The sequence below is a fragment of the Siphateles boraxobius genome, unplaced genomic scaffold, assembly GCF_051911475.1.
Source record: "Siphateles boraxobius isolate OS27281-9 unplaced genomic scaffold, OSU_SipBor_1 41, whole genome shotgun sequence".
Classification (NCBI taxonomy): Eukaryota; Metazoa; Chordata; class Actinopteri; order Cypriniformes; family Leuciscidae; genus Siphateles; species Siphateles boraxobius.
Window position 1 is genome coordinate 8,484,941 of NW_027509042.1, and position 13,544 is coordinate 8,498,484.

Sequence of the window (13,544 nt, forward strand, 5' to 3'; positions counted from 1 at the left end):
TTTAACTGTTTGCCCTTTTGAACTATAATAACGATTGCTCGTTCAGTGCCATGGCCGCTGACGTTATTTATTTGCTATCATATCTGCTCTGCATTGAGTCTGAATCTGACCACCAAAACTTTAAGACTAAACAAGACGGTTCATTTATATTATTATAAAAATGGGAGAAAATGTAAAGCGCGGTTTGGCGGAAGCTCTGGTTGCCATAGAAACATGACACGTGCTTGAGACTGCACATGCGCGCTAGCTGGATGGATCAACCTAAAATATGTTTTTTAACGCAATTTGAGCGTCATAGAAAACATTTATGTGACAGTTCACCTCAGATTTTGTTGCTGATTTGAATATTATCAATGTATTACACATGTTAAACAGACCCGGGACCCGAAGTAATAGATCCGGACCCGACCCGGACCCGGCTGATCATTTAAAATATAGACCCGAACCCGTACGGGTCCCGGGTCGACGGGTCTCGGGTGCACTGTGAAGACCTCTAATATGAACCGACTGAAGAGCACGTGATGTTTCTCCGTTAACAGAAATATGGCACAGCACAGTTGTAGTATATCTGAAGGGTTCTACCTCTTTCTCTCTCTCTCTCTCTCTCTCTCTCTCTCTCTCTCTCTCTCTCTCTCTCTCTCTCTCTCTCTCTCTATCTCTCTCTCTCTCTCTCTCCCTTCATTTTAAGGCCGTATCACCAGCTGTGTGTCTGGCTGCTCTAATGACAGCAGGATAAGGCAATGCTCTGGACAAAAGAAGCGATTATAGTGCGGTCAGAAGCAGTTCAAAGACAATCAGAGTTTCACTTCTTAACTTCCCCACTGAGAGCTTCGTTCTGTAACCCGAGAGAGTGTATAAATGAAGGCGAATGTTGTAAAACACACACACACACACACAGCCCTACACACACTTTCACATGCTTACTTCAAAGTCCCCCAGCTCGCTAATTAATGAACTGGGGGCTTCAGTTTGGACAAGTTGTGGTGCGTTGCCTCCATAAATCAATGCGACAGGACTGTTTCTCTTGCCTCTGACAGAAGCTGTCACTCTTTCTCTCTCTCTATCTCTCTTTCCCTCTCTCTCATGTCAGAAGGACAGATGAGGGGAATGGGACTGTAGAATGGGAGGGGGGTTGAAAAAAGGAGGGTGGCACCGTCAAAAGGAGAAACAATTGATCAGCTGAATGGAACGTGACGAACAGGAAGGAAAAACACCATTTTAAAGAGTATTATGTATGATCACAGGAATTTGATGCAGCCCTCAAGAGGCTCTCCTCCGTCTGTGCGTGTTTTTCTCTCTCACCCCCACCGCACCCCCCACCCCACCCCCTCCCTTCGGCTTTCTCTCGCGCAGCCATCAAAAGATGGAATACGAATTGTTGGAGCGACTCCCCCCACAGGGGTCAGACAATAACCCCCCGCTGCTGCTTTGTGCCTCTTTTATTTAAAAGACAACAACATTTCTTAGGTTTTCAAAGATTTTTAACTTTGGATTGGAGGCGAGGCAATAAAAGGGCCTGCCAGCGTCAGTCTGGATCATGTTGTCATCTGCTCTATTCTCGCCTCTCTCGCGTGCCACTCCGAGTTAACTTCCCACTCGCTATGCCAGGATGGCGTTGGGTTAGCGCTCGTGCGATGAGGAAGATCTCAAGCGGCCAAGGCCATTCTTCAGGGTGACATACAGATGAAAATAAACACAATTTATGATACGGTTCAATTTGTTAGCATGCATTAGGTGTCTTGAACATGCAGTGAACAATACTTTTGCAGTATTTGTTAATCTGAATATTACACAAATAAATGCTGTAAAACTAAATGCCTTATGCATCAATATTACTGAATTGAACTTTATTGTAAAGTATTAAATTTTTTTTATTATTATAGTCGGCATAAAATGGAAGTTGCAATTGTCTTTTCTTCTGAAAAGAGTGAAACTGCTTCTCAAACAACATAAAATGTAGGGCGGGACTAGATATTTCCATTGGGATATGATGGACTGCCCTCTCATTGGTGTACATGTCATAAGAGAAGAGAAGAAATGCCGTTGCAAGGGTGGAGAGGAAGTTATTTGGATTAAATATTAAAAGGGGGAATACATTTTTTTAAATGATTTGCTTGAATAAATTGGTTGTCATATTCCATAAAAAATAATGACATTAAAGACATCATGAAATCAAAAGTGACCGAATTAATTTTATTAATAAAGGTTTTTATGTGCACAATTCACAGTTTTAAAAAACATGTTAGTTTCATAGTCTTTCGTAAAAAAAAATATATTTTTTCTCCACCTTTGAGCCTCTTAATGTGATTTATATATTTTATATGAACTGATTTATCCATTTAAAAAACAGTAATTTACCGTAAGCTCAGCATTGCATATTTTTTTAATGCTTTTATGCTTTTAATTGTCAGGATAATAATGAAATAAAAGTCAAGGATAATGTGATCAGGACATGACCCAGACCTGACCCTGCTTCTCTGTGGGAGCACCACAGCGTGCATATGTTGTGCTACCGCTGCGCCATAGCTCTGACCATTGACATCAAAACAGTTGTATGTTTAAAGCCTCGTGATCAGGGTTAGAGTGGAGAGAGAGAGAGAGAAAAAGAAACAGACCTTTGACAGGCAGATGAGGATGGGTGGACCATGAATGAGAGTGGAAAAAAGAGCAAGCACTTTATCAGGCTGTTTCAGATCTGTTCTGGGTCTAAAGGTTGACCTGTCCGCGCCTGTGCTGCGGGACCTTTTTTGTGCGCCTTCTGTTTGGAGAAGTAAACACAAAGTGAAGCATCCTGTGTTTGGGAAGAGGGTGCGGCACACAGCTTGGCAAAGCCACATTTGCACTTTAATGTACCAACAAACACGTGCACACACAAACACGTGACCCCCCTCAGTGTCCGGTTTTTCACTGCGGGTCCATCAGAAACCTTCAGAGGAAAGCCCCTTGATTATGGCTTATGTTTAGTCGTTGTAACGAAACTGTCATATTGCATAGAGGTCATAAACAACAGTTTTAGCGTTGAAAGGGGTCAATGCGAGGGTTCAATAGCCCTGTATCTCCATAACATCACCCATTAGTTTTGACTGAGGGGTGATTGGGGATGTTAGATAATTTCCTCCCATTTATCGTCCTGACGACGCAGCAGTTTGTTCGCCCAATTCCTCCCTCTCCTTCTATCTTTCAACACCCCCTTTTCCCTGTTTCCCTTCTACTTTTACTAGCTCACTCCCTTCTTCCTCTCAAAATTCCCCGTCTTTTGGCACCTTCCTTTCTCTCTATATTCAGTTTTATCTATCCAGATGTCAGGGTGTATATTACTGTAAGACACTGAACACAAACTTCCACACAAAGTTATATAAATTGCAATGCATTTCATGATTAAAAAATCAGTCAATTTAATAAATTCATCACATGTAGATAAATGTGTTCAAATGCATTAATGCACTAACTTTAATAATGTCCAATGCATTAATGAATCACAAAAAATAAATATATTTATTAGGGCTGGCAAAAGATTAATCGCTATTAATCGCATCCAAAATAAAAGTTTGTGTTTACATAATATATGTGTGTGCACTGTGTATAATTATTTTGTATATATATAAATACACACACATGCATGTATATATTTAAGAAATATTTGCATGTATATACTGTATATATTTATAATTTATATTATATATATAAATATAAATATTTTATATATAAATAACAATTTTTTCTTATATGCATACATGCATGTGTGTGTATTTATATATATATATATATATATACAAAATAATTATACACAGTGCACACACATATATTATGTAAACACAAACTTTTATTTTGGATGTGATTAATCGCGATTAATCGTTTCCTAGCCCTAATAAAAAACTAATGAAAATGAAATAATATTGAGATTAATCAATGACTATGTTTACATGCAACCAAATAATCTGTTAGTAATCGGATTGGCGGATTAATCCGGATTAATGTCCACAATTAATTTTATTATATTTTTTATAATTGCTTCTAAATGAAATTTTCTTGACTCAGAAATAATTGTATACAATGGCATGATAAAATGAATCACAAAATAAAAATGTATAAAATTTGGCGCACAAACTGCTTAGCTCTCCTCCTATTGGACGGGTTCCCCTGTTACTTCACACCCCTGATTTATCCAAAGGAGACAGCGGTTGGCTCCCCCGGCTCTGCACTAACACGCTGCTTTATATTAAGGAGCTCCTTTCAGTCACAGGTTGTTTGCGGAGTTATGAATGGCCATAATTAAAATCCTGTGGCTCTTATTAGGAATGATTTACAACATTTCATTATTTGTCACGAGCCTCCCTGACTCCTCGTTAATTAAGAGGGTACGGGAATATGGGAATGTACCTGTCCGTGCCTGTGTGTGTATGTGTGTGTTTATCAGCCCTGAGTGAATAAGTATGTTTGTGCACGTGTTGACATAATTGTTTGTGAGAGCGAGGATGATATGTAGACCCCTCATCCTTTCTCTGTCTCTCCCTCGGCAGGTGTCTGCGCAGCAGTTGGCGTTCCAACAGCAGCTGCTCCAGGTTCAGCAGCTCCAGCAGCAGCATCTCCTGAGCCTGCAGAGACAAGGGCTGCTGTCCATTCAGCCCAACCAGACTCTGCCCCTGCACTCCCTCACTCAGGGTAAGAACAAGCACATCTATCACCCCGCAAGGGGATTTTCACACTGAGAGCAATGGGAATTGCTGACAAATATCTTATGAAAAGTGCAAGGAAATTATTCACAAAATTACAATGGGGTTTTTCATCAGCCTCCGAGAAAATATCACTTCTTTTCACACCGTTTGCCTGCAACGGCTTTTCTGTTTCCCCTTTTTTGTTTATTTATATATTGCAACATCTGTGTTAAAAAAAAAAAGAGGATCCGTAGGGTTTCGTTTTTGGGATCCATAGGGATACAATATGTATGTATAGATTTTTATTATCTCTATTATTTTCTGCTAAATGCGGGGTGGGGGGATCAATGGCCAAGATTACACACTCAACATAAAGAGGTTTTATGAAGATATTAAGGGAATATTTTACACCGAGAGCAACAGGAATTGCTGACAAAAATCTTACGAAAAGTGTTTTTGATTTACAACAAAACATTTTCAAAAGATTACCTTCGAGAAAATATCACTTTATGTATGTAAATATGTGAGGAAAAACATTTACACACACATGAAGAGGTTTATAGGAATAAATTGTTTTGTGCAGGAAAAGGTTTTGCACTTTTGATCATTTTACAGAAATGTACCAAATTAGACCAAACATTGCTCTCTGAGAGAATAGGCCTTTATGTTGTCTTTGCATTATAGTTTCTGTTGCTTTTCTCTTTTAGAATGAGAAAATGTGTCTTAGATTTTCACTCATCCATTGAATACATATATCTCTGTTTTATCTCTATTGTCTTAAGTTGGCTCCTCGTCAGCCCCTAAACATACTAGCACCATTGTTTTCTAACTTCAACCCACTAAACTAGTCAAAGATTAATCACTTCACAAGCAGTCAGTGAGTCAAAAGGTGTTTTTCCAGGAGGTGTATTGCTTTATTTTCCTTGTCATGTTTACTTAAGGAGCAGCAACGGAATAAAGACTGTATTCATACCAGTATTGTTTTGAGTTTTGTTTTCTTTCTTTCAAAAACTGACTGTACGCTCTCTGGCTAAGACAAACAAGCCCATAACAAGATAAGGCTGTATAAAGGCTGGGGAGGGGGTGTTTGGGTAACACGCAAATACAAACTGTGTTTGTTTAGTCTTGTTATTGTTTGATCAGGGCATAGTCGGAAAGCTGAGCTACTCCACATACCCACGTTGCCCTGTGGCTGGGCAAGGCGATGCTTTACAATGCGAAGCCATAGGCTAGTGTCAAATAGGAGGCCATCTCAATGAAGAACAATTTTATTTCTTTAACAAGTGATTGAATGACATCTCGAGGAGTCGTTACCCAGGGAACATTGCAAGCATGTAATGCCCAATCAGAGGGCAGTAATGAAAAACACAGAGAATGCATGCTGTTGTTCTACCGCAGAACACAAGATATTGTATAGACATATAATACTTTTACTTGGCAGTAAAGGGTAGATTATCTCCTAATTTCCTAGAACCTGTCTGTCTAGTATTAATCTGATTGGGTAACTGTAATAGCCCGTGGCAGATTCCTTGAATTGAAGTGTTAAAACCAAAGTGGTGGTTAAAGCCTGAGTACAAAATAAACTTTTGCCCAAATTAATTAGCCAATTTTAAATCTATTTTTGAACCCAGTTTAGGCTTTTGATTTTTCTATTCATCAATATGATCAAATGTGTTTCTTCTGTGTGTGCGTCTTTGCCTCTGACTGACATTTAACAAGAAATGCTGCTAGCTAGAGATGTCCTACAGGTCGCCTGGCACAGTGACTGGTAAAATTGGGCCCAAATTTGACTGGCATAGGGGGCAATTTCATACCCTGATTAAAACACTTGTCTGTGTGTGTGTGTGTGTGTGTGTGTGTGTGTGTGTGTGTGTGTGTGTGTGTGTGTGTGTGTGTGTGTGTGTGTGTGTGTGTGTGTGTGTGTGTGTGTGTGTGTGTGTGTGTGTGTGTGTGTGTGTGTGTGTGTGTGTGTGTTGTGTGTGTCCTGCAGATTTTCTGCTTCACTGTTAAAAGTTATTGATGACCTTTTTTTCTTTCACACTCCACTGCATTCTTTCATGCTCCAGCAGCCCAGTTTTCCATTCGCAAGATGTAATCTACAATATTCAGTAGTTAGCTAAGTAGTTAGCATTGGTGTGATAAGTTATGTTACCTCCTTATGTGTGCGTGGTGATTATGTGCTTGGGCAGGCTACTAAGTAAGATTACTCGGCCAGCAACATGGGCTGAAATTGGCTTATTTATTAGAGACTGACTTTGATGCGTGAATAAAATCTTTTTACATCACGGCTTCACGTTTAATGTGCAGGCACATCCAGTCATTTTCTACCCTGTTTACAAGCGTGCTATCTAGCTCTCTGGCACGGCGCAGACATCTGAGACTTCAATCAAAACAATGTGTTTTAGTCTGTATTTGGGGTTATATCACTTATTTTACTTTTTGACTTTGAAGGTTTGGAGAGGGTCAGCTGAAGTCTGCTATGAATTAGAACAATGTGTTGGAAGAGATGAAAATCATAAACGGGGTCCAGAGAGAGAAAATAACAGAGGACTGAGCAGTGTGAGCAACAGTGAGAAAACAAACAGAGCAGATGAATATTCAAGAAAGGCAGAGAGAAGAGGTGTATTTGGTGGAGTAAAACCAGTTCTGGCTTCTTTACTTGTCCCACGTACACAATGCAAAGTTTTGGGAGAAACAACAATATTAGAATATGGTGCGAGTCATTCTGAGTATGTACACAATACAGGAGGGACTCCGGATCCTGATAGTTTAAAGGGCAGTGTGTAGTTTTTTAGGTATTTTATTATCTAAAATCAATATTTTTATTCATAAATATGTCCTCAATGGTGTACAAATACCTCTGCCAATTATCTGACTTATCCTCGTAAACGAAGAATTTATTATCTTTATGTACATGTGACAGGTAGGTCCACGGAGGCTTCCATGTCGTTCTGCCATCTTGAAAAACTATAATAGCAGAGAGGGTCAAAAAGTACTAGGCCAACGCGTTTTCGTTCAGAGCCAGCGTCACGTAACTGAAAGCATCAGAAACAGAGTTTTTTGTGGCTTAATATATAAATATAAATGTTATATTTATATCATAAAATATAAATTTATCAATTTAAAACGCTTAGGTGCAAATTTTTTATCACTTTTTATCTTTTTTGAATGAATTGATAGGGCTCCATTGATAGGGCTGACATTTTGACTAAATTGTTGACTAAATCCATCCAATTTTACTGAAATTGAAAAGAAAAAAAATTGGTGGAAACCATTCCTTCGTGGTACATGGTTAAACCTTTTCTTGAATGAATTTGCTATCACTCTTGTAAATAACTCAACTTTGTGTGAACAGAATGGGATTAGGCAGAAGAGGCCTGGTTGTCTACATTGCGGCTGCTGGATTTGTGTTTGTACCTCATGTTCCACTATTAGCGCGCTCTTGTCTAATTCTGTGTACTCCTACACACACACGTTGTGAATCCCTCAAGTTCCGGAGTTCATTTTAATCCCCAGCCACACATTACATTAGTTGTCAAGTTGTCCAGTCAAGGGCCACAGGACACCGACAAGACAAATTTGCCACTAATATGAAAGCAGCGAATGTGACCAGGCATGATGCGCGATGTGCGCGGACCCATCAGGGAACTCCGGCCCCTCGTCCGGCCTCGCTGGCAGTGATTGATCAGCTGGCAGTGTGGCACTGTTTAATAGCTTCTGTAGCATTAGGGAGGAACATATTTTAGGCCTAAGGGCTGCATATCGAAGGCCCCAGTGATCATAACCCCTTTAACAGGAGGGAGAGAAGATCTCTGCCTCACAGAACAATAAACTAATAGTAGTGTCAGTTTGCCCCCAGTGGTGCCATGGCAGTCTCATCGAGGAAGACGTGGTCACTGATTTCCGCAGCCCCAGTGCGCGAGAGCATTTTTTATCGGGCTGCTGATGGGCCACAACTAATGTGGTTGTGAACCTTAAATCAACTTTCCGCTTGCTCAAACACGGTCACCAGGGTACCGGGGTACAAGGACAGGAAAAGGTTGAAGCGAGGGTTCGGGGCCCCTGTCTGGGTGTCGCCGCTACCTGCTGCGGTAAAAATTGAGTTGCTTCGCCGGCGATCAGTCAAACGTCTCAATGACATCCATTTTTTAAAAGCGCAAGCTTGTATCTTTGGCTTTTAATGAGAGGAGGTGCGGTGTTGAAAAATGACTTTAGGGCCGTTAAAGAGATCTGGAGTTTGCAAGACGGATTTGAGGACAAAGAACTGTTTTAATGCTATGTGTTATCTGCGAAATGTTACATCCATCACCGGCTACTAAATGAGGATAATGCTGTAACTTTTGCCAGATTGGTTGAGAGGTCATGTGAAGATATATGCAGACAGTTTTGGGAGATGCATCTATGAAAAAGATGGATACGGGATGGAAACCAAGGCTTAGAGTGAGATATAGACCTGCAGAGGAAAAAGGCTTATAGGGGGTGTCAGAGACAACAAGACAGCTTCGTCCTACTCTGTTACCCCTCTCATCAGCTCCCCTCCCCCCTCCGGCTTGGATTCGTTTCAGTAAACAGTGGTGTCGGGGTCACCTGGACTTGTGGGTAATTGAGGGAGAGTGGGCAGCCCTGTCAAGCACGTCGGCTAAAAATACATTGCACACTGTCACTGCGCTCCAAGTGGGGGGAAAATGATTGTTCCCCTCTATGTCCAAACCCAAAAACAATCACCAGCGCCGTGACCTTCTTGAATCCACACGGACAGATTTCCCTCCCTCACAATGACAACAGCAAAGACAAAAAAAACAAGCAAGTCGATACCTTCGGACACCGCCGTCAGAGTTTCATGAGGACGTTAAAACACTGCAAGATGGCACAAAAAAACCCAAGGAAGCGAAAGAGGGCATGTGGGAAGGTTATTGATTCGTCCTGCAATAATTTCTGCTGGCTCTTTTATATGCAAACGATCTTGTGCGAATTTATGGCAGTCCTACCAGACTCATTTCACAGTTTTTAGTCTCTCTCGCTCTGTCTCTTTGTCTCTCTCTCTCTGGAGTCTTAGCCGCCTCATTAGCTTACTGTTCTCCATTACTGACATAATTAAAATCTTTAGTAGCTTATCAAATTAAAAATATTTTCTGCTGATCGTATTGAGATCTTCACCTCGCCGTTATTTTGCCACAACAGGAATAAATTAAAACTAAGCGATTCTTACACAAATGCATTGCGCTAGAGCGCTTGAAAGAGGCCACTTCTGGTATCTGTAAAGAGAATTATTATGAAGGAGAGAGAATGAGAGAGCGAGGGGGGAGGAGGAGGGAAAACAAGGAGACAAATGAAGATAACCAAGACAAAAATTGCTCTCCATTTGCTTTCGCTCATTTCGAAAATCGATTTAATTGTGATGTTAAGCGATTGATCCCCCACTGCCCAAAACAGCCCCTTCCTGTTTAATTTCACAAAACATACAAAGAAATGTATAAAGTCACACAGTGGGTGCGATTCATTCAGCGTTCCATTCACATGCCCTATTCCTGAAGCAACATAATGGTAGTAATAGTAGTCAGATGTGTCAAAATGTGTTTGTGTGTTTCTGTGTATACATTTATATTATACACTATTGTTCAAAAGTTTAAGGTCAGATAGAATTTTTTAAAGAAAGTATAATTTTTAATCAGCAAGGACACATTAAATTGATCAAATGTGACACGACAGACTTTTATAATGTTGCAAAATGAATAAAAAAGTTATCAAAGAAAAATATTATCGGTTTAAACAAATATATTAAGCAGCACAACTGTTTTCAACATTGAAGTGACACTAAAGACTGCGGTAAAGGCTGCTGAACTAAAATAAATTACATTTTAAAATGCATATAAATTATTTAAATTATAAATTGTAATACTTTTACAATTTGTGTGTGTGTGTGTGTGTGTGTGTGTGTGTGTGTGTGTGTGTGTGTGTGTGTGTGTGTGTGTGTGTGTGTGTGTGTGTGTGTGTGTGTGTGTGTGTGTGTGTGTGTGTGTGTGTGTGTGTGTGTGTGTGTGTGTGTGTGTGTGTGTGATGTGAAAAGTTATATTATTTAATATGGAAATTTAACAAATATAATTCATAGCTTCAATTCATATTCAATATTTAACACTTCTGAATATAAGGGAGGTCCTTGGCCACTCCAATGGGTTAGTTTCATTGGTAGCCCTTTCTAATTCTCAGCCTGCTAGCGTTGAGTTGTACAGTCAGCTACATGAAACACTTTGCGTATGTGGGTGTGCATGTAAGTGTTTGTGTGTCTGTCCCAGAATTGAGGCAACATCTTGTCTTCAAGCAATTTTTCTTCCCACTTATCTTCTTCTCTCGTTTTTCAAAGGACGTATGAGCCGCAGTGTGCTTGACTTGTTAAATGAGGTTTAAGTCGTCTGTGTCAATTGGAGGCGGTGCAAAACTTTAAGCATTTTGCACATTAACATGCTTTCGAGAGTATTACCCTGGAGGCTTGTTCGTTCTTTCACGTTCTCCCTCTCTCTCTCTCATGGAGAGGGATGTTTTTATGGTCTTGTTTTGTGTGTGTGAGAAAGAACTGGATGACTTCCTTGTCAGAGAAATAATGGTGATTATTCAGATTTCATGCCTTGTCTGCATGTTAATTATTTACTTCAAGCATGAAATGTGCATGAATGCCAGGGAATTTTTGTACACAAACACGCTTCGCAAAGCACGTAGGGGTAAAAGCGCGAGAGTGAGAGAATGGCAGAGCGAGAGGGCAGGCGCTGCATATCAGCCTGTAGTGGAATAATTAATGCCCCCTTTTGTTTACTGAGCCCTTGTTTTTTATTTAATTATGCCATGAGTAGAACCAGATTAGCTGTTAATTGATTTAATTATCCAATTTGTTTGTGGCAGGCATGATTCCAGTCGAACTACAGCAGCTGTGGAAGGAGGTGACAAACAGCTATGTGAAGGAGGAGAACAGCGCGACCAATAACGGTCACCGGGGTCTGGACCTGTCGTCCCCCTCCCCCGTTCCCCTCAAAAACCACAACCAGCATGGATCCACCAACGGCCAGTACATCAGCCACTCGCTTAAGAGAGAGGGGTAAGATCGCACAGCCATTGACCTGAGATTTGGGGAGAATTGGAGGAGGAGAGTTTGAGGTCACTTTTGGTCGCAGACAAATCTGAGCACAGTTTGAGATTTAACTCTCGTTAAACTCTCTCTATATATAGTTGGATTGAGTTCTGAAGGTGGAAATCGCTGCAAGGGAAGCCAAGTTGATGGACAGATACCAATATGGCATTTCCTGCAAATGAATAGGAATTTATTTCCTCTAAGTACCTTGGAATTTTCATTAAGGACTGGGCTTGTCTACTCAATCCTGTTCATCAGGGAATTCCAGTCAAACACCTAAGAGAATGGTGCTGTTAGAAAGGTTAGATTAATTATAATACTAATTATTACAGAATTACAACAGGCATGGTTTAGTTATTTATTTATGTAGAAATTTAAACTTTTTAAAAAGTATATTCATTTTGCTTCTTATATCTTAAATATCATAAATTATATTAAATAGTTATATTGTAAATATTTTATATCAATTTGTCATGAGAACAGTTAATCTTTTGCCGAATCAATTCATTTTGTGTGGCAAATAAAGAGCAGTTCCTTTAATACAGTAACAGTTGCACAACACAGCACAACTTCGCTAAATACTGTAAAGCCTCTTTAAAGCCCTGACACTTAAAGATGTATTTGGAGGAAGCGTTGCATCACTGTGTCTTTAAGGAAGAGATTAATTTGGTTTATAACACATTTGCTTGTTTTCATGTGCTCAGGCCTGATCTTTGAACCGCTGGTGAGAAGCCTCCAGGCACTGTGAGCTCATTTATTTGTCTCTCTCTTTTCACATCTGACTCAGATTTGGCTGATCAAAACCAATGTGTCGTTATGAAAGCAATGCAAATGAAAACACATTTAGTGCTGAAAAACTAGCTCTAGCCGAAGGTAAAGGGAGAGTTCATGTACATGTCTAGTGTAGAGCAGAATGGATTTCATGACAGGTTTGCTCAACATGTCAGGGTTATTTAACTGCCCATGATGTCACTGATGCTGTAGAGCTCATACAAGCTGCTCTTTCTCTTTCTCTTTCTTTCTCTCGTTCATTCATTTGTGCCACACAAATAAGAGAGCTTGAATCTCTATTGTTTTGTTTTGATGTCAAGTCACCTTTATTTATGTAGCTTTTTTTACAATTATAGATTGTTTCAAAGCAGCTTTACCATTTCAAAACAGCTTTACAATGACGTTAACATGTTGCTACGCTAATGACACAATGCTTTAAGCGTTGAACTTCAACTCACACAATATTGACCGAATGCAATGATTGGACGAGCATGTTATGGTCCTACGCCTTCCACAGATGAGATATATACATATTAATATATTTAGACCACTTAACTTAGTGATTTCTATCAGGATGTGATGAGACTTTTAACCAGCATAGCAAAACTGTTTCTGAAATATTTATAATGAATGTTTCTCTTCTGCACTTTGGATGGATTTTTTACTGAGCTTGTTGCGGTGCATTCTGGGATTGCCTTCTCGATGAATGATACATATAATTCTGCATTAATTGTGTGCAGCATAGTTGAGTAATATTTCATTTAGGATATACTTTTTTTTTTTTTTTTTTACAAAACAATAAACTTCTTTAAAACATCTTAAAAAGTTTTGTCTAACAGTCTAACTTTTTTTTAGTGGAAAATGTAATTGAAGAAAAAGTTTTAAAGCTCTTTGAATCTACTCTTTAACACTAGAATGATTGTTTGTTGTTTTGTTTTTGCTTTGAAATCATAATTGAATAATTAGGTCTAGATAGGCAGCTCACTAGGTTTTGAAAC

At 39.6% G+C, this 13,544-nt stretch overlaps 1 protein-coding gene across 20 annotated transcripts in view; it reads left to right on the forward strand.

Moving 5' to 3' along the window:
- Positions 1–13,544, forward strand: part of foxp1b (forkhead box P1b) — a 189,399-nt gene that overhangs the window by 147,410 nt on the left and 28,445 nt on the right. For all 20 annotated transcript variants that reach the window (XR_013192963.1, XM_077198089.1, XM_077198081.1 and 17 more), the window contains 2 exons: positions 4,521–4,662; positions 11,550–11,742. Coding sequence is in view for 19 of the 20 variants with exons in the window: in XM_077198089.1 (XP_077054204.1) it covers positions 4,521–4,662; positions 11,550–11,742 (335 nt within the window). In the remaining variant the exon portion in view is untranslated. The remainder of the gene's footprint in view (positions 1–4,520; positions 4,663–11,549; positions 11,743–13,544) is intronic.